The 24,149-nt window shown below is 38.3% G+C and overlaps 1 protein-coding gene across 1 annotated transcript in view; it reads right to left on the reverse strand.

The window, feature by feature from the left end:
- The window catches only part of adkb (adenosine kinase b), a 136,384-nt gene that overhangs the window by 76,376 nt on the left and 35,859 nt on the right, over nt 1-24,149 (reverse strand). Inside the window, exon 4 of the mRNA XM_083634681.1 lies at nt 1,686-1,858. Coding sequence (XP_083490807.1) covers nt 1,686-1,855 — 170 coding nt within the window. The 5' untranslated portion in view covers nt 1,856-1,858. The remainder of the gene's footprint in view (nt 1-1,685; nt 1,859-24,149) is intronic.

The following is a 24,149-nucleotide window of genomic DNA, read 5'->3' on the forward strand; positions in this document are numbered from 1 at the left end:
TCATTACCCAGTAAAGTCCAGTAGACACAAGCTCTCCACACAGCTTCAACATAACAGCTACTGTGTCATTACCCAGTAAAGTCCAGTAGACACAAGCTCTCCACACAGCTCCAACATAACAGCTACTGTGTAGACCTCAACCATATAATGACAGTCATTCCACAGTCAGTCACATCATGGAGGCAACTGTGACATATTACAGGAGTGACTGGGGAACTTTCAGGGCAATATGTTATTATGTATATGTATATATATATATACACACCGTATATATATACCGTATATATATATATATATATATATATATATACACACCGTATATATATATATATATATATACACACACCGTATATATATATATATATATATATATATATATACACACCGTATATATATATACGGTATATATATATATATGTACTGTATATATATATATATATATACCGTATATATATACCGTATATATATATATACCGTATATATACCGTATATATATATATATATATATAAGCCTCTAAAAAACTCGTATTTACTTTATATACTCGTATACAGTGAGCCAAATTAGAAAATATTTATATCTATATATATAACACATCTTCAAAGGTTGGAACTGGAATAGTCACATTTGAGTGGGGAGTGTGTGTGTACATGCGTGTGTGTGTGTGTGTGTGTGTGTGTGTGTGTGTGTGTAGGGGGGGGGGGGGGGGGGGTTTGGGGGGGCGGGAAGGGTAGATGTTTTTTGAAGACTAGCACTAATCAAAGCCTGGGGGCCGTGACACACTGGCTCCCAATCCTTCAAAGCCATCAGCCCGGTCCAATCTGGCCCTGCTGGCGACCTTTCCTCTTTCCTCCAGCCTGTTAAACACCTGTAAGAAACATGACGGAGCTCCTCTCTCAGCCGAGCTCATGGAGCACCTGACCTTTTCAGGTGTCAGAGCCCACATCAAACAAGCCCCACTAAGAGCATTCAGCGGGGCCGGGCTCCCGGGGCGGTCGGGGGTCTTAGCCGCTGACTGACTGACACCTCCAGTAGCAGTGGATGAAGGGATGGAGAGGAGGCGAGTGCTATCGATCCACACCTGGTCTATCATGCACTGGAGCCCTCACTGCTAGTGATTCTGTGTGTGTGTGTGTGTGTGTGTGTGTGTGTGTGTGTGTGTGTGTGTGTGTGTGTGTGTGTGTTTGTGTTTATGTGTGTGTGTGTTTGGCGGGGGCGGGGGGAGGATGGGGGTTGTGGGGGGGGAGGGCTGAGCGGTAGCAGGCTATGACCTCTGCTGTCTCCGACGCGCTGATGATGATGCTAGCGTGTGAGAGAGAGTCAAGAGACGCGGCTAAAGCCCCCTTTTACCACAGAGCAGGCTGACAGGTGAGAGCCGGGATAGGCCAGCCATCTCTAACACATTGCTCGTGTCAGCCTATAGATGGATGACAACCCACTGGGGCGACGCAGAGCGAGCGGGGGCCCTGGAAAAACACACTCAAGCTGTTCTTTTCTCCTTTTGATGTGTGAGCGCGCCGCCCAGCTACGATTTCCCCACCGTTATGACTTCCAGCCCCCGAGGAGTCAATCGTCCGCCCGCGCGCCCGTGAAATGAACCCGAAATGACTGGTTGGCGTGTTGTGAGCTAAGAGGGTCACTTCCTGGTCAGAAGGTCAGAAGGTGTTCGGAGGTGTTGGTGGCTGACCTATTGTCCCCGGTGATGCAGGCGGCACAGGTACCGGTCGGCTCCTCACTTTGTTCGTAGTAGTGGGCGTCGACGTGGGCCTCCTCCGCCTTCTTCTTCAGGATCTCGCCGAAGCGGTCGGTGCCGATGCAGCCGAAGAAGGTGGCCACCTTGTGGGGTTTCTGGATCATCCACTGTGGAGAGAGGGAAACAAAACACAGCCATCACAGAGAGCTCAGTTTACAAAATAAAAGAGTGTTTGAGCGGTGGAGTTCAGCTAAGGCAGATGGCGTACAAACTGTAGCTTCACAGCAAACACATTGCTTGTGTGTGATATATGAAGGCTGCGAGCTGTCATAAACAACCCCCAAGACCAATCCCACTCCACACAGAGACTCTATTCTCGCCCGCGCGCTCCTTCCTTCCTCCCTGTGTGCTAAAAACAGTCTCATCTCTTTATTTACCCAGCCCTCATAATTCAAGGCTCCATGCTACTTAGACAAACACAGGCCCTCTGTAAGAGCGTGTGTACCTGCCGCCGCAGCACGCTCCCTGACCGCTCCTCGCCCCATTCCTCCTGCCTGACAGTCCTGATGTACTCAGTGACTTTTACCTGGGATGATGAGAGGGGGGACTGCTCACTCAGGTTTAACCTCCAAAGATTTATTGACGTTACGCGGGCTGCTATGTTTGCTCATTTTATTGCAGCCTCCTGGTTTGTTGCTGACGGCGGCCCCTTGTGAATGAGATGTTGCCGCTTGCGGGGATGACCTGTATATGTGTGAAATTAATCATTTCACACAACAAAATAGCATCTCGGCAGGGGAAGAAAAATGCATTTTCATCATCACCCCGTCCTGAGATCCTCGCCACTGTTGTTTTGTGCTCCTCCAACTCTCCAGGTAACCAGTTCAGATGGTACGAGAGGAGAAGAAGAAGAAATCGCCCTGGAAAGAATTCATTACTTTAAGTAAGGCTTGTGTGTGTGTGTGTGTGTGTGTGTGTGTGTGTTTGCAGACCAAGGGTGCCAATTACAAAGATGGCCGATCAGGTGGGTTTTTGTTGCTTTTTCTTTTACGAAGTACAAACAAACAGTAATAATACCAGATACTGTATGACTGCTGCGTCTGGGGGTCCACCACGAGCGGACCTCCCGTGTGTCTAAGTCATGGTTCATTCATTCAGCCATTGCCCCCCCCCCCCCCCACCTTGCTGAAATACCTAGACACACACACACACACACACACACACACACAGACACACACACACACACACACACACACACACACACACACACACACACACACACACACACACACACACACACACACAGACACACACACACACACACACACACACACACACACACACACACATGCACACGCACACTCTTCTTCCCCAGCCTGCTGCTTCAGGCACCTCACACTTATCAAGGTCACCGGCTCGGGTGCACGTCAAGTCCAATCAGATGTTCCCTTCGCCGTGATGAGCTCCCAATCCAAGGTGAGGAGCTGCAGGCTGTAAATAATGACAGCACAGAGCCTCCATTTGCAGGCCTCTCAGGTGGGAATAGAGAGGGCCACTCAGGGGCCCCCGTGCCCCCCATGACAGCGTGGTGAATCACAGTGCAAGCCCCCCCCCACCACCACACACACACACCTCCGCTCTCTCTCTCTCTCTCTCTCTCTGACCGTTGGCTGTGCTCTCACTGCCAGCTCAGCTTGTCATTTTACAGGGTCATTAACAGACACACATACACACTAACATGTCCATGAGTACACAGTGCACCCACACAGGGGAAACACGCGCATGCGCACACACTCACACACACACATAGACACACACAGACAGCAGCCTGGTCACCACAATAGTATGTTGGCACCTTATTTTTGTAATGCCCCGCTGTACAAATAATTATGGGTACAAGGTCCGGTTTAACGTGACTTATTGTTTCCTAAAACGGTATTCTACTTGATTTGAAAAGATGGCCGCCTATACTCCCTTGTATGCTGGCTGAATTGAACATAACTTGGCCAATAAGTATGTAACATACCAAATAAAACAAACAGTAATGTCTTTATTTTATGTAGAATGCAGAGGACATGTAACTGTTTCGTTAAACTCGCGCTCCAGGAATATTGTATTTACTGCACTGCTCTAAAATAACGTTAAGTCAGTGAGCCTGTTCGTCCTGGAAGCCATTCGCTTTGCGCCAGAACACAATCGATTTGGTTTGATTGAATCGATTGGCCAACGCCAACGCCAGTGCCCAGAACTGTCAAATCAACACATCGACAGAGACGCTATGGCCCGCCTCCCAGTATTTTCAGTGCATCAGAGTTAGATAGAGAACGTGACAAATACTGTATAGCCACGATATGGTTGTAAACAACAAACTAACGCTGGTGATCCGTATGGAAACAGTGTTACTCGAAATGGTTAAAAGTTATATCAATTTGGTCATTCAGTGGCGTTTTATTGCCATGTAACATAGCTAGCTAGCCGCTAACATTAGCCACAGTAGGCGATTACACACATGATGCACTGCGCTCTTAAAGGGATATTTATCGACGAGATTTTTGCCAAGCTGGACCTGATTAGTGATTTGCTCCGTTCGCCCAGACGGGTGTCAAGCTGTCAGCAACAAGGCTGGGAGGATCACACCGGAAGAAAAACGCATAGGCATCATGGCCGCTAGAAATAAGGTAGATAGGTTTCTGCAATCCACGGATATGTAGAATATGAACATCACTGAACCAAAATGTGTTGCCCATCACATTTGTAGATACATGTGTGAATACGGTATTAACGTTATACACGTCATAGAGTCTGCTATTGAAAGATACATGTGTGAATACAGTATTAACGTTATACACGTCATAGAGTCTGCTATTGAAAGATACATGTGTGAATACAGTATTAACGTTATACACGTCATAGAGTCTGCTATTGAAAGATACATGTGTGAATACAGTATTAACGTTATACACGTCATAGAGTCTGCTATTGAAAGATACATGTGTGAATACAGTATTAACGTTATACACGTCAGAGTCTGCTATTGAAAGATACATGTGTGAATACAGTATTAACGTTATACACGTCATAGAGTCTGCTATTGAAAGATACATGTGTGAATACAGTATTAACGTTATACACGTCATAGAGTCTGCTATTGAAAGATACATGTGTGAATACAGTATTAACGTTATACACGTCATAGAGTCTGCTATTGAAAGATACATGTGTGAATACAGTATTAACGTTATACACGTCATAGAGTCTGCTATTGAAAGATACATGTGTGAATATTATCATATTGGGGGGGGGTCACGCCCCACGATACGATATTATCACGATACGATAGTGTTGGAGAAAAATATAAGTTCCATTGGCATTTCCTAATCAATAAGCTATATTTGCATACGCATAATTATGCTACAATAAGTTAACATGACATGACATCTGACACATATAGATTCACCCATGGCCAAAGGAGAAGTCCTCTGCCATGGGTGAATCTATATGTATAATATAGATAATTAACATAATTATGCGTATGCAAATATAGCTTATTGATTAGGAAATGCCAATGGAACTTATATTTTTCTCCAACAGATAGTATTGTGATATTGCGATATGCTGCGATATATTGTGATTTACTACCTTTTTTCAACTGCAAATGATGTCCCGAAAGGAAAACACTTTGTCAACATGTGTTTTATCTGATCAGATTAAGTTTCCAGTCTGTTCATCTCACTTCAATCATTTTTACTGCAGCAAAATGGGATTGTCAAGCAGACAGACTGACCAACACTGTCATAAAAACCTGCCATAAATGTTGCATGATGCACTTGACATTTTGTATAATAAAATATCACGATACTTGCCATTCGATACAATATGATATTGCCCACAAAATATCGCAATACTATGCTGTGTTGATTTCCCCCCCACCCCTACGTCAGAGTCTGCTATTGAAAGATACATGTGTGAATATTAGGGCTGTGTAATAAAATCGATACGGCAATATATCGCAATATTTCCCCCTGCAATACTGTATCGATATTTCAGAAAAATATCGTTTTATATCGCCATATAAATTTTTTGCACAGCTGTGTGTTCAGTGAAACAAGAATACTTTTTATTTCAGTGCGTTCAGTAACACACTCAACACTCAGTAGTTTTGACTCAATTTGTCCACTAAGTTATCAATATAAAGTGATGTACATATTATTACACTACCTGGGTGGTACACAGCGAGTTGTATTTTCAGCTCTATTTTTAAATTTCCAGTAAATTACGAGTATTGCAATATATCGTAATATATATTGTATCGCAATGTATCATCATACAATCATATCGTGAGGTCCTTGCCAATACCCAGCCCTAGTGAATATTAACGTTATACACGTCATAGTCTGCTATTGAAAGATACATGTGTGAATATTAACGTTATACACGTCATAGAGTCTGCTATTGAAAGATACATGTTTGAATATTAACGTTATACACATCATAGAGTCTGCTATTGAAAGATACATGTGTGAATATTAACGTTATACACGTCATAGTCTGCTATTGAAAGATACATGTGTGAATATTAACGTTATACACATCATAGAGTCTGCTATTGAAAGATACATGTGTGAATATTAACGTTATACACATCATAGAGTCTGCTATTGAAAGATACATGTGTGAATATTAATGTTATACACATCATAGAGTCTGCTATTGAAAGATAAATGTTTGAATATTAACGTTATACACATCATAGTCTGCTATTGAAAGATACATATTTGAATATTAACGTTATACACATCATAGAGTCTGCTATTGAAAGATACATGTATGAATATTAACGTTATACACATCATAGAGTCTGCTATTGAAAGATACATGTTTGAATATTAACGTTATACACGTCATAGTCTGCTATTGAAAGATACATGTTTGAATATTAACGTTATACACGTCATAGTCTGCTATTGAAAGATACATGTTTGAATATTAACGTTAGACACGTCATAGTCTGCTATTGAAAGATACATGTTTGAATATTAACGTTATACACGTCATAGAGTCTGCTATTGAAAGATACATGTGTGAATATTAACGTTATACACGTCATAGAGTCTGCTATTGAAAGATACATGTGTGAATATTAACGTTATACACGTCATAGTCTGCTATTGAAAGATACATGTGTGAATATTAACGTTATACACGTCATAGAGTCTGCTATTGAAAGATACATGTTTGAATATTAACGTTATACACGTCATAGTCTGCTATTGAAAGATACTTCAATCAGGAGAGGCCAGTTGGTAGGATTAGACAAACTTTATTTAGCAATCGGCATGCATGGCAAATACTTTGGCGCTTGACTCCATTGGCCAGTGGCGCTGCTCTTGAGGCAAGAGGAGGGCACCTGCATAGGCTAGGAGATCCCCCCCCCGTGGGGGATCGGGAGTCAAGACTCGTTGGTGGTGGACTGGGGAGGTGGGTGGGGCAAAACAACGCTTCGGAGGCCGGCTTCAAGGGAGATGGACTGCCGTGGGCTGCTGCTGCTATGATCGGCCAGAGAGAGAGAGGTGACATAGAACCCTTGCTATATATATGAGGATTAACTGACGTCATGTTTGACGTCATAGCAGACGTCATACTAGGATTTTTGACCACGTTGAGATCGGATTACGCGTGAGTGGCCTTCTGCTTGAACTATGGTCGGGAGACCTCACTTCAATCAGGAGAGGCCAGTTGGTAGGATTAGACAAACTTTATTTAGCAATCGGCATGCATGGCAAATACTTTGGCGCTTGACTCCATTGGCCAGTGGCGCTGCTCTTGAGGCAAGAGGAGGGCACCTGCATAGGCTAGGAGATCCCCCAAAAGGAAGATCTGATTACCGGAAGTTAATTGAGATCTGCAGGCGCCAGTAGTTGATTGTACTTTTCTGGCCTTCGACCTTTTAGCGACTTACAGCTATTTGCGGCTGGCGCTCCCAACTCGGTCGGGCCTTCGATCTTGATACGTTAATGTTTACTTGGTACGTGCTTATCCTGCCTTCGACCTTTTTTGCGACTTACGGCCATTTGCGGCTGGCGCTCCTAACTCGGTCGGGCACCTCGCGATAGCGCTTCCCAGCTTGGCCTACCTGGCCGCCTTGGCGCTTCGCGATTGTACTTTTCCGGCCTTCAACCTTTTTTAGCGACTTACGTTATTTGCGGCTGGCGCTCCCAACTCGGTCGGGCCTTCGATCTTGGTACGTTGATGTTTAGCTTGGCGCTTCCCGGCTTGGCCTACTTGGCTGCCTTGGCGCGACTACCCTGACTTTCTCCGGCTCTCTCTTTCTCTATTCCCTCTATTCCCTCCCCCAAAAATTGGCGCCTTACCTGACTTAAGGCGCTTCCCGGCTTGGCCTTCCTGGCCGCCATGGCGCCTTACCTGACTTAAGGTGCTTCCCGGCTTGGCCTTCCTGGCCGCCATGGCGCCTTACCTGACTTAAGGCGCTTCCCGGCTTGGCCTTCCTGGCCGCCATGGCGCCTTACCTGACTTAAGGTGCTTCCCGGCTTGGCCTTCCTGGCCGCCATGGCGCCTTACCTGCATTTTACTTTGAAATTCGTTGAGCACAGGAAGTGGTGTATTAAGACCGGGTAGCTTGACACGGAAAAGACGTCAGCATTTCCCTGGGCCGTCTGGGTTCGGTCTGAAAGTTGTGCAGTCATTCTAGCTGATGCTCAGACAAGCTCCACGGGCCAGGGGTGTTAGAATGGCCCCTTGCGTGGTTATTATTATTATTATTATTATTATTATTATTATTATTATTATTATTATTATTATTATTATTATTATTAAGTTGTGACTCCCGCTGGCCATTTGCCAGAGCGATTTCCGCAGCGTTGCCAGACGTACGCTAATTATTGTATGTGTACGATAATTTCGACCTCTGTACGGAATACGTCTGAATTTTACTGGACTGGTAGATTGCCCGTTTAAATACTGAAGTAATGATACTTTCCTCATGGGTCCTTTCGCGTCCGCGGGTGGCTGGTCCTCCGGGGTATGCTTGGTGTGCTGTGGTCGTCGACCCCGTCCTTGGTAGAGCCTGGGGACGCGATGATCGCGGTGCGGAAGCCTGAATGCTTGGACGCCTGGACATGCTGCTTGCTGAACGAAAATGTTAGTCACTGATTGTCAGTCTGAAAGTCTGTTGTTGACTTGGGGCGGACTCCTGGCTGGAGGGAAATGGCCGCTTTGCTTGAGCCGATTTGCTCCGTGAATGGAGATGGCAAGGAAGGATTGACGACGTGAGAGACAGCGTCGGCGGCCCCTCGCAGTGGAGCGCCCCGCGTTGGCCGCCTGCGGCCCGGCCGTCTCGGAAGGCCAATGCGCTCCGTGCCGACCCGGAACAGGGTATGCAAAACAACGCTTCGGAGGCCGGCTTCAAGGGAGATGGACTGCCGTGGGCTGCTGCTGCTATGATCGGCCAGAGAGAGAGAGGTGACATAGAACCCTTGCTATATATATGAGGATTAACTGACGTCATGTTTGACGTCATAGCAGACGTCATACTAGGATTTTTGACCACGTTGAGATCGGATTACGCGTGAGTGGCCTTCTGCTTGAACTATGGTCGGGAGACCTCACATGTGTGAATATTAACGTTATACACATCATAAAGTCTGCTATTGAAAGATACATGTTTGAATATTAACGTTATACACGTCATAGTCTGCTATTGAAAGATACATGTTTGAATATTAACGTTATACACGTCATAGAGTCTGCTATTGAAAGATACATGTTTGAATATTAACGTTAGACACGTCATAGTCTGCTATTGAAAGATACATGTTTGAATATTAACGTTATACACGTCATAGTCTGCTATTGAAAGATACATGTTTGAATATTAACGTTAGACACGTCATAGTCTGCTATTGAAAGATACATGTTTGAATATTAACGTTATACACGTCATAGAGTCTGCTATTGAAAGATAAATGTTTGAATATTAACGTTAGACACGTCATAGTCTGCTATTGAAAGATACATGTTTGAATATTAACGTTATACACGTCATAGAGTCTGCTATTGAAAGATACATATTTGAATATTAACGTTATACACGTCATAGAGTCTGCTATTGAAAGATACATGTGTGAATATTAACGTTATACACATCATAGTCTGCTATTGAAAGATACATGTGTGAATATTAACGTTATACACGTCATAGAGTCTGCTATTGAAAGATACATGTGTGAATATTAACGTTATACACGTCATAGTCTGCTATTGAAAGATACATGTGTGAATATTAACGTTATACACGTCATAGTCTGCTATTGAAAGATACATGTGTGAATATTAACGTTATACACATCATAGTCTGCTATTGAAAGATACATGTGTGAATATTAACGTTATACACGTCATAGTCTGCTATTGAAAGATACATGTTTGAATATTAACGTTATACACGTCATAGTCTGCTATTGAAAGATACATGTTTGAATATTAACGTTATACACATCATAGTCTGCTATTGAAAGATACATGTGTGAATATTAACGTTATACACGTCATAGAGTCTGCTATTGAAAGATACATGTGTGAATATTAACGTTATACACGTCATAGAGTCTGCTATTGAAAGATACATGTGTGAATATTAACGTTATACACATCATAGTCTGCTATTGAAAGATACATGTGTGAATATTAACGTTATACACGTCATAGTCTGCTATTGAAAGATACATGTGTGAATATTAACGTTATACACATCATAGAGTCTGCTATTGAAAGATACATGTGTGAATATTAACGTTAGACACGTCATAGTCTGCTATTGAAAGATACATGTTTGAATATTAACGTTATACACGTCATAGTCTGCTATTGAAAGATACATGTTTGAATATTAACGTTATACACGTCATAGAGTCTGCTATTGAAAGATACATATTTGAATATTAACGTTATACACGTCATAGAGTCTGCTATTGAAAGATACATGTGTGAATATTAACGTTATACACATCATAGTCTGCTATTGAAAGATACATGTGTGAATATTAACGTTATACACGTCATAGAGTCTGCTATTGAAAGATACATGTGTGAATATTAACGTTATACACGTCATAGTCTGCTATTGAAAGATACATGTGTGAATATTAACGTTATACACGTCATAGTCTGCTATTGAAAGATACATGTGTGAATATTAACGTTATACACATCATAGTCTGCTATTGAAAGATACATGTGTGAATATTAACGTTATACACGTCATAGTCTGCTATTGAAAGATACATGTTTGAATATTAACGTTATACACGTCATAGTCTGCTATTGAAAGATACATGTTTGAATATTAACGTTATACACATCATAGTCTGCTATTGAAAGATACATGTGTGAATATTAACGTTATACACGTCATAGAGTCTGCTATTGAAAGATACATGTGTGAATATTAACGTTATACACGTCATAGAGTCTGCTATTGAAAGATACATGTGTGAATATTAACGTTATACACATCATAGTCTGCTATTGAAAGATACATGTGTGAATATTAACGTTATACACGTCATAGTCTGCTATTGAAAGATACATGTGTGAATATTAACGTTATACACATCATAGAGTCTGCTATTGAAAGATACATGTGTGAATATTAACGTTATACACGTCATAGAGTCTGCTATTGAAAGATACATGTGTGAATATTAACGTTATACACGTCATAGTCTGCTATTGAAAGATACATGTGTGAATATTAACGTTATACACGTCATAGTCTGCTATTGAAAGATACATGTGTGAATATTAACGTTATACACGTCATAGAGTCTGCTATTGAAAGATACATGTTTGAATATTAACGTTATACACGTCATAGAGTCTGCTATTGAAAGATAAATGTTTGAATATTAACGTTATACATGTCATAGTCTGCTATTGAAAGATACATGTTTGAATATTAACGTTATACACGTCATAGAGTCTGCTATTGAAAGATACATGTTTGAATATTAACGTTATACACATCATAGAGTCTGCTATTGAAAGATACATGTTTGAATATTAACGTTATACATGTCATAGAGTCTGCTATTGAAAGATACATGTGTGAATATTAACGTTATACACATCATAGAGTCTGCTATTGAAAGATACATGTGTGAATATTAACGTTATACACGTCATAGAGTCTGCAATTGAAAGATACATGTTTGAATATTAACGTTATACACGTCATAGTCTGCTATTGAAAGATACATGTTTGAATATTAACGTTATACACGTCATAGTCTGCTATTGAAAGATACATGTGTGAATATTAACGTTATACACGTCATAGTCTGCTATTGAAAGATACATGTTTGAATATTAACGTTATACACGTCATAGTCTGCTATTGAAAGATACATGTTTGAATATTAACGTTATACACGTCATAGTCTGGTATTGAAAGATACATGTTTGAATATTAACGTTATACACGTCATAGTCTGCTATTGAAAGATACATGTTTGAATATTAACGTTATACACGTCATAGTCTGCTATTGAAAGATACATGTTTGAATATTAACGTTATATACACGTCATAGTCTGCTATTGAAAGATACATGTTTGAATATTAACGTTATACATGTCATAGTCTGCTATTGAAAGATACATGTTTGAATATTAACGTTATACACGTCATAGTCTGCTATTGAAAGATACATGTTTGAATATTAACGTTATACACGTCATAGAGTCTGCTATTGAAAGATACATGTTTGAATATTAACATTAGACACGTCATAGTCTGCTATTGAAAGATACATGTGTGAATATTAACGTTATACACGTCATAGAGTCTGCTATTGAAAGATACATGTGTGAATATTAACGTTATACACATCATAAAGTCTGCTATTGAAAGATACATGTTTGAATATTAACGTTAGACACGTCATAGAGTCTGCTATTGAAAGATACATGTGTGAATATTAACGTTATACACGTCATAGTCTGCTATTGAAAGATACATGTGTGAATATTAACGTTATACACGTCATAGAGTCTGCTATTGAAAGATACATGTGTGAATATTAACGTTATACACGTCATAGTCTGCTATTGAAAGATACATGTGTGAATATTAACGTTATACACGTCATAGAGTCTGCTATTGAAAGATACATGTTTGAATATTAACGTTATACACGTCATAGAGTCTGCTATTGAAAGATACATGTTTGAATATTAACGTTATACACGTCATAGTCTGCTATTGAAAGATACATGTGTGAATATTAACGTTATACACGTCATAGAGTCTGCTATTGAAAGATACATGTTTGAATATTAACGTTATACACGTCATAGAGTCTGCTATTGAAAGATACATGTTTGAATATTAACGTTATACACGTCATAGAGTCTGCTATTGAAAGATACATGTTTGAATATTAACGTTATACACGTCATAGTCTGCTATTGAAAGATACATGTGTGAATATTAACGTTATACACATCATAGAGTCTGCTATTGAAAGATACATGTGTGAATATTAACGTTATACACGTCATAGTCTGCTATTGAAAGATACATGTGTGAATATTAACGTTATACACATCATAGTCTGCTATTGAAAGATACATGTGTGAATATTAACGTCATACATGTCATAGTCTGCTATTGAAAGATACATGTGTGAATATTAACGTTATACACATCATAGTCTGCTATTGAAAGATACATGTTTGAATATTAACGTTATACACGTCATAGAGTCTGCTATTGAAAGATACATGTTTGAATATTAACGTTATACACGTCATAGAGTCTGCTATTGAAAGATACATGTGTGAATATTAACGTTATACACGTCATAGAGTCTGCTATTGAAAGATACATGTTTGAATATTAACGTTATACATGTCATAGAGTCTGCTATTGAAAGATACATGTTTGAATATTAACGTTATACACGTCATAGAGTCTGCTATTGAAAGATACATGTGTGAATATTAACGTTATACACGTCATAGAGTCTGCTATTGAAAGATACATGTTTGAATATTAACGTTATACACATCATAGAGTCTGCTATTGAAAGATACATGTTTGAATATTAACGTTATACACGTCATAGAGTCTGCTATTGAAAGATACATGTGTGAATATTAACGTTATACACGTCATAGAGTCTGCTATTGAAAGATACATGTTTGAATATTAACGTTATACACGTCATAGTCTGCTATTGAAAGATACATGTTTGAATATTAACGTTATACACAGTCATAGTCTGCTATTGAAAGATACATGTTTGAATATTAACGTTATACAAGTCATAGTCTGCTATTGAAAGATACATGTTTGAATATTAACGTTATACACATCATAGAGTCTGCTATTGAAAGATACATGTTTGAATATTAACGTTATACACATCATAGAGTCTGCTATTGAAAGATACATGTTTGAATATTAACGTTATACACATCATAGAGTCTGCTATTGAAAGATACATGTTTGAATATTAACGTTATACACATCATAGAGTCTGCTATTGAAAGATACATGTTTGAATATTAACGTTATACACATCATAGAGTCTGCTATTGAAAGATACATGTTTGAATATTAACGTTATACACATCATAGAGTCTGCTATTGAAAGATACATGTGTGAATATTAACGTTATACACGTCATAGAGTCTGCTATTGAAAGATACATGTTTGAATATTAACGTTATACACGTCATAGTCTGCTATTGAAAGATACATGTTTGAATATTAACGTTATACACATCATAGAGTCTGCTATTGAAAGATACATGTTTGAATATTAACGTTATACACATCATAGAGTCTGCTATTGAAAGATACATGTGTGAATATTAACGTTATACACGTCATAGAGTCTGCTATTGAAAGATACATGTGTGAATATTAACGTTATACACATCATAGTCTGCTATTGAAAGATACATGTTTGAATATTAACGTTATACACATCATAGAGTCTGCTATTGAAAGATACATGTTTGAATATTAACGTTATACACATCATAGAGTCTGCTATTGAAAGATACATGTGTGAATATTAACGTTATACACGTCATAGAGTCTGCTATTGAAAGATACATGTTTGAATATTAACGTTATACACATCATAGAGTCTGCTATTGAAAGATACATGTTTGAATATTAACGTTATACACATCATAGAGTCTGCTATTGAAAGATACATGTGTGAATATTAACGTTATACACATCATAGTCTGCTATTGAAAGATACATGTTTGAATATTAACGTTATACATGTCATAGAGTCTGCTATTGAAAGATACATGTTTGAATATTAACGTTATACACGTCATAGAGTCTGCTATTGAAAGATACATGTTTGAATATTAACGTTATACACGTCATAGAGTCTGCTATTGAAAGATACATGTGTGAATATTAACGTTATACACGTCATAGAGTCTGCTATTGAAAGATACATGTTTGAATATTAACGTTATACACATCATAGAGTCTGCTATTGAAAGATACATGTTTGAATATTAACGTTATACACGTCATAGAGTCTGCTATTGAAAGATACATGTTTGAATATTAACGTTATACACATCATAGTCTGCTATTGAAAGATACATGTGTGAATATTAACGTTATACACGTCATAGAGTCTGCTATTGAAAGATACATGTTTGAATATTAACGTTATACACATCATAGAGTCTGCTATTGAAAGATACATGTTTGAATATTAACGTTATACACGTCATAGAGTCTGCTATTGAAAGATACATGTGTGAATATTAACGTTATACACGTCATAGAGTCTGCTATTGAAAGATACATGTTTGAATATTAACGTTATACACATCATAGAGTCTGCTATTGAAAGATACATGTTTGAATATTAACGTTATACACGTCATAGAGTCTGCTATTGAAAGATACATGTTTGAATATTAACGTTATACACGTCATAGAGTCTGCTATTGAAAGATACATGTTTGAATATTAACGTTATACACGTCATAGAGTCTGCTATTGAAAGATACATGTTTGAATATTAACGTTATACACGTCATAGAGTCTGCTATTGAAAGATACATGTTTGAATATTAACGTTATACACATCATAGAGTCTGCTATTGAAAGATACATGTTTGAATATTAACGTTATACACGATCATAGAGTCTGCTATTGAAAGATACATGTTTGAATATTAACGTTATACACGTCATAGAGTCTGCTATTGAAAGATACATGTTTGAATATTAACGTTATACACGTCATAGAGTCTGCTATTGAAAGATACATGTTTGAATATTAACGTTATACACTTCATAGTCTGCTATTGAAAGATACATGTTTGAATATTAACGTTATACACAGTCATAGAGTCTGCTATTGAAAGATACATGTTTGAATATTAACGTTATACACATCATAGAGTCTGCTATTGAAAGATACATGTTTGAATATTAACGTTATACACCTCATAGAGTCTGCTATTGAAAGATACATGTTTGAATATTAACGTTATACACATCATAGAGTCTGCTATTGAAAGATACATGTTTGAATATTAACGTTATACACATCATAGAGTCTGCTATTGAAAGATACATGTTTGAATATTAACGTTATACACATCATAGAGTCTGCTATTGAAAGATACATGTTTGAATATTAACGTTATACACATCATAGAGTCTGCTATTGAAAGATACATGTGTGAATATTAACGTTATACACGTCATAGAGTCTGCTATTGAAAGATACATGTTTGAATATTAACGTTATACACGTCATAGTCTGCTATTGAAAGATACATGTTTGAATATTAACGTTATACACATCATAGAGTCTGCTATTGAAAGATACATGTGTGAATATTAACGTTATACACGTCATAGAGTCTGCTATTGAAAGATACATGTTTGAATATTAACGTTATACACATCATAGAGTCTGCTATTGAAAGATACATGTGTGAATATTAACGTTATACACGTCATAGAGTCTGCTATTGAAAGATACATGTTTGAATATTAACGTTATACACGTCATAGAGTCTGCTATTGAAAGATACATGTTTGAATATTAACGTTATACACGTCATAGAGTCTGCTATTGAAAGATACATGTTTGAATATTAACGTTATACACATCATAGAGTCTGCTATTGAAAGATACATGTGTGAATATTAACGTTATACACATCATAGAGTCTGCTATTGAAAGATACATGTTTGAATATTAACGTTATACACGTCATAGAGTCTGCTATTGAAAGATACATGTTTGAATATTAACGTTATACACGTCATAGAGTCTGCTATTGAAAGATACATGTGTGAATATTAACGTTATACACGTCATAGAGTCTGCTATTGAAAGATACATGTTTGAATATTAACGTTATACACATCATAGAGTCTGCTATTGAAAGATACATGTGTGAATATTAACGTTATACACGTCATAGAGTCTGCTATTGAAAGATACATGTTTGAATATTAACGTTATACACATCATAGAGTCTGCTATTGAAAGATACATGTTTGAATATTAATGTTATACACATCATAGAGTCTGCTATTGAAAGATAGATGTTTGAATATTAATGTTATACACATCATAGAGTCTGCTATTGAAAGATAGATGTGTGAATATTAACGTTATACACATCATAGAGTCTGCTATTGAAAGATACATGTGTGAATATTAACGTTATACACATCATAGAGTCTGCTATTGAAAGATACATGTTTGAATATTAACGTTATACACATCATAGAGTCTGCTATTGAAAGATACATGTTTGAATATTAACGTTATACACGTCATAGAGTCTGCTATTGAAAGATACATGTTTGAATATTAACGTTATACACATCATAGAGTCTGCTATTGAAAGATACATGTTTGAATATTAACGTTATACACATCATAGAGTCTGCTATTGAAAGATACATGTTTGAATATTAACGTTATACACATCATAGAGTCTGCTATTGAAAGATACATGTTTGAATATTAACGTTATACACATCATAGTCTGCTATTGAAAGATACATGTTTGAATATTAACGTTATACACATCATAGAGTCTGCTATTGAAAGATACATGTGTGAATATTAACGTTATACACATCATAGAGTCTGCTATTGAAAGATACATGTTTGAATATTAACATTATACACATCATAGAGTCTGCTATTGAAAGATACATGTGTGAATATTAACGTTATACACGTCATAGAGTCTGCTATTGAAAGATACATGTGTGAATATTAACGTTATACATGTCATAGTCTGCTATTGAAAGATACATGTGTGAATATTAACGTTATACACGTCATAGTCTGCTATTGAAAGATACATGTGTGAATATTAATGTTATACACATCATAGAGTCTGCTATTGAAAGATACATGTGTGAATATTAACGTTATACACATCATAGAGTCTGCTATTGAAAGATACATGTTTGAATATTAACGTTATACACATCATAGAGTCTGCTATTGAAAGATACATGTGTGAATATTAACGTTATACACATCATAGAGTCTGCTATTGAAAGATACATGTGTGAATATTAACGTTATACACATCATAGAGTCTGCTATTGAAAGATACATGTGTGAATATTAACGTTATACATGTCATAGTCTGCTATTGAAAGATACATGTTTGAATATTAACGTTATACACATCATAGAGTCTGCTATTGAAAGATACATGTGTGAATATTAACATTATACACGTCATAGTCTGCTATTGAAAGATACATGTGTGAATATTAACGTTATACACATCATAGAGTCTGCTATTGAAAGATACATGTTTGAATATTAACGTTATACACATCATAGAGTCTGCTATTGAAAGATACATGTTTGAATATTAACGTTATACACATCATAGAGTCTGCTATTGAAAGATACATGTTTGAATATTAACGTTATACACATCATAGAGTCTGCTATTGAAAGATACATGTGTGAATATTAACGTTATACACGTCATAGAGTCTGCTATTGAAAGATACATGTTTGAATATTAACGTTATACACATCATAGAGTCTGCTATTGAAAGATACATGTGTGAATATTAACGTTATACACGTCATAGAGTCTGCTATTGAAAGATACATGTTTGAATATTAACGTTATACACATCATAGAGTCTGCTATTGAAAGATACATGTGTGAATATTAATGTTATACACATCATAGAGTCTGCTATTGAAAGATACATGTGTGAATATTAATGTTATACACATCATAGAGTCTGCTATTGAAAGATACATGTGTGAATATTAATGTTATACACATCATAGAGTCTGCTATTGAAAGATACATGTGTGAATATTAATGTTATACACATCATAGAGTCTGCTATTGAAAGATACATGTTTGAATATTAACGTTATACACATCATAGAGTCTGCTATTGAAAGATACATGTGTGAATATTAATGTTATACACATCATAGAGTCTGCTATTGAAAGATACATGTGTGAATATTAATGTTATACACATCATAGAGTCTGCTATTGAAAGATACATGTGTGAATATTAATGTTATACACATCATAGAGTCTGCTATTGAAAGATACATGTGTGAATATTAATGTTATACACATCATAGAGTCTGCTATTGAAAGATACATGTGTGAATATTAATGTTATACACATCATAGAGTCTGCTATTGAAAGATACATGTGTGAATATTAATGTTATACACATCATAGAGTCTGCTATTGAAAGATACATGTTTGAATATTAACGTTATACACATCATAGAGTCTGCTATTGAAAGATACATGTGTGAATATTAATGTTATACACATCATAGAGTCTGCTATTGAAAGATACATGTGTGAATATTAACGTTATACACGTCATAGAGTCTGCTATTGAAAGATACATGTTTGAATATTAACGTTATACACGTCATAGAGTCTGCTATTGAAAGATAGATGTGTGAATATTAACGTTATACACATCATAGAGTCTGCTATTGAAAGATACATGTTTGAATATTAACGTTATACACGTCATAGTCTGCTATTGAAAGATACATGTTTGAATATTAACGTTATACACGTCATAGTCTGCTATTGAAAGATACATGTGTGAATATTAACGTTATACACATCATAGAGTCTGCTATTGAAAGATACATGTGTGAATATTAACATTATACACGTCATAGAGTCTGCTATTGAAAGATACATGTGTGAATATTAATGTTATACACATCATAGAGTCTGCTATTGAAAGATACATGTTTGAATATTAACGTTATACACATCATAGAGTCTGCTATTGAAAGATACATGTTTGAATATTAACGTTATACACATCATAGTCTGCTATTGAAAGATACATGTGTGAATATTAACGTTATACACGTCATAGTCTGCTATTGAAAGATACATGTGTGAATATTAACGTTATACACGTCATAGAGTCTGCTATTGAAAGATACATGTTTGAATATTAACGTTATACATGTCATAGAGTCTGCTATTGAAAGATACATGTGTGAATATTAATGTTATACACATCATAGAGTCTGCTATTGAAAGATACATGTGTGAATATTAACGTTATACACATCATAGAGTCTGCTATTGAAAGATACATGTGTGAATATTAACGTTATACACATCATAGAGTCTGCTATTGAAAGATACATGTGTGAATATTAACGTTATACACGTCATAGTCTGCTATTGAAAGATACATGTGTGAATATTAACGTTATACACGTCATAGTCTGCTATTGAAAGATACATGTGTGAATATTAATGTTATACACGTCATAGAGTCTGCTATTGAAAGATACATGTTTGAATATTAACGTTATACACATCATAGAGTCTGCTATTGAAAGATACATGTGTGAATATTAACGTTATACACATCATAGAGTCTGCTATTGAAAGATACATGTTTGAATATTAACGTTATACACGTCATAGTCTGCTATTGAAAGATACATGTGTGAATATTAACGTTATACACGTCATAGAGTCTGCTATTGAAAGATACATGTTTGAATATTAACGTTATACACATCATAGAGTCTGCTATTGAAAGATACATGTGTGAATATTAACGTTATACACGTCATAGAGTCTGCTATTGAAAGATACATGTTTGAATATTAACGTTATACATGTCATAGAGTCTGCTATTGAAAGATACATGTTTGAATATTAACGTTATACACGTCATAGAGTCTGCTATTGAAAGATACATGTTTGAATATTAACGTTATACACATCATAGAGTCTGCTATTGAAAGATACATGTGTGAATATTAACGTTATACATGTCATAGTCTGCTATTGAAAGATACATGTGTGAATATTAACGTTATACATGTCATAGTCTGCTATTGAAAGATACATGTGTGAATATTAACGTTATACACGTCATAGAGTCTGCTATTGAAAGATACATGTGTGAATATTAACGTTATACATGTCATAGAGTCTGCTATTGAAAGATACATGTTTGAATATTAACGTTATACACGTCATAGAGTCTGCTATTGAAAGATACATGTTTGAATATTAACGTTATACACGTCATAGTCTGCTATTGAAAGATACATGTGTGAATATTAACGTTATACATGTCATAGTCTGCTATTGAAAGATACATGTGTGAATATTAACGTTATACACATCATAGTCTGCTATTGAAAGATACATGTGTGAATATTAACGTTATACACATCATAGTCTGCTATTGAAAGATACATGTGTGAATATTAACGTTATACACATCATAGAGTCTGCTATTGAAAGATACATGTGTGAATATTAACGTTATACACGTCATAGTCTGCTATTGAAAGATACATGTTTGAATATTAACGTTATACACGTCATAGTCTGCTATTGAAAGGCAGTGAGTAAGGGTGTTGTGGCCGGGGTGTAGGGCTGGCTGAATGGCGATTGAATACATGATAAATATCGCGGTATTTTCTACAAAGTCATAACCCAAGATAAGGGCTGGGATTTATGCCTGTACTGTTTGACTCTGAAGAAGACGCAGTGCGCGTCGAAACGTCAGTTTTGTACCTTTATTAAATTTATTTAAGTGACTTCGTGTGCTCCAGCTCACTCATTGGGTTAGTCCTTTTGGAAGTGGCCCATTGACCTGTTTTCATAACCCAAGATGTTTTACTTGCCTAAACATAACGAAAGATGTTTTATTCGCGTTTAACGTGAACGGAAAGGCAGCGAGGTTTTCAAATTAACCGTCGAGATTGTAGACGTAAAACGCTTACGTCTTATCAACGTATTTTGCCGCCGTTTTGTTCATGAACATTGATATTCTACATATGCCTGGTTTTATTCGGCCCAATGGGGTTCTAGTTCCCCAGCATCCACCTCCGCCCCCACCAGCTCCAACCAGGAGCTCCTCTCCTACACCAATCAGGAGCTCCTCTCCTACACCAATCAGAAGCTCCTCTCCTACCCCAATCAGAAGCTCCTCTCCTACACCAATCAGAAGCTCCTCTCCTACACCAATCAGAAGCTCCTCTCCTACACCAATCAGAAGCTCCTCCCCTACACCAATCAGAAGCTCCTCTCCTACACCAATCGGAAACTCCTCCCCTACACCAATCAGAAGCTCCTCCCCTACACCAATCGCCACAAAGCAGCAATAGAGATGAAGAAATGGTCTTCATTTACAAGCATGGAAAAATCTCTGTGGCACTCTTTCCCCCTCTCTTCCTCTCTTCCTGGTGCTGCACACACAGGAGTGCAGAGTTAGATCAATTCATTTCCATACCCCGGCACCCTGCAGACAATCCCTCTCCATTCCCAGATTATGAGAGATAATACCTCCATTATGACAAAAGCGCTATCCGCGGGGTCGCCGAGAGGTCAACCAACCCTGCGCCGGCTATTCATGCTCAGTCACATCCCAATTATCCCGCAGTGGCAGAGGCAGGAATTGGCAAATGTACATCAAGGCGCTTCATTACTAAGAGGGCCGCTCCACTGAAATTAAGCAGCAGATGAGACAGAGAGAGATCTGGCCCCAGGCGGCATGTTAGAGAGAGAGAGAGAGAGAGAGATGGAGAGAGAGAGAGAGAGAGACATACGCACACACAAAGGCGAGAGAGAGGGATAGCGAGGAAGAGAAGCTGAAATAACAGATTTTTCCGGAAGGTGCTGGAAGCTTGTATCTTGCACAGCAGCAGCTCATTTACTTAACTAGGGAGAACGCCGGTCCCCAAAGATTAATAAGTTCCCATGATGCACTGCAGCGACACGTCTCGAGGTGCGGGGAGACGTGGAAGGAAGGGAAACCCAATACAAACAGTGAGGAAAGATATCCCAGAAAAGCGGCGGGGGGGGGGGGGTGGGTGGGGGGTAGGCCGGCGCAGGGGCTTACTAGCTAAAGGCAAAGTGATGAGAAGTATACATTACGTTAAGTGGAGAATACGTCTGGCGTCTCTCTCTGTTTGCCTTCCATTTAGCCAAATAATCCCACCCATCCATCCCCCCCCCCCCCCACCACCACCAGCAATGCTCCAGCCCTAGGGCCCCCAGATAGCTATTAATTATGACATCTCATGGTTGTGAGGAGCCCCACTTGGGGAGTTGACCCGGGCTCCGCTCTGCTCCTCAACACCCAACAGCTGCCACTCTTCACTACGGAGGAGGAGGAGGCTGCCTCGCGTGGCAGCTTCCAGGCGGGCAATTACACAGCCCAGATGAGATGAGGCGGCTGAAACCGCCATTAACACTATAAGCTATTACATTCCCTGGTCCTTTTTATACTCTCTCTCCCTCCCTCCCTCCCTGCCTCCCTGCCTCCCTCCCTCCCTCCCTCCTCGCGCTCGCTGGTGCTGCTGTATATTGATGAAGTGGTAATGGGACCTCTAGTTAGATATTCCTGCTGTAAAAACATTGTCTTGTTTCTAGTCTCCCTCAGGGGTCAATGTATTCTCCCACAGTTGCTTTCTGCACTGTTAATGATGCAATTCCAATGCAATTCAGATCTACTGACGCCGCCGCACATTGGGCTATGGGGGGCTTTGGGGGGGCTTTGGGGGGCGGGGGGGGGGAGGAGGAGTTGATAGATGAGGCCGCGCGTTATCCCGCAGCTCGGCGACAAAGCGCGCGTCTCCTCTGCCTCGCTGCGAGCGCCGGCCCGTCACGCCGGGTTTCCGCCCACGGTTATAGCCTCGCGGCGCCACGCTCGAGTTCGCCGCGGTTCATCCTCAAAACGGAGGAAGTCTCCATTCTCCTCGCTTCACCTCACCAGCCGGGGTCCTCTAGAGAAGAACATGTCCGTGCCTAATGAAGGCCACATTAATTATAGGCTTATCAACCCCGGCAAAAGAATTCAATGGGGCTATTTATAGAGGGCTAAAATAGCGGAGGAAGGG

The sequence above is a fragment of the Poromitra crassiceps genome (genome assembly GCF_964638095.1).
Source record: "Poromitra crassiceps genome assembly, chromosome: 4".
NCBI lineage: Eukaryota > Metazoa > Chordata > Actinopteri > Beryciformes > Melamphaidae > Poromitra > Poromitra crassiceps.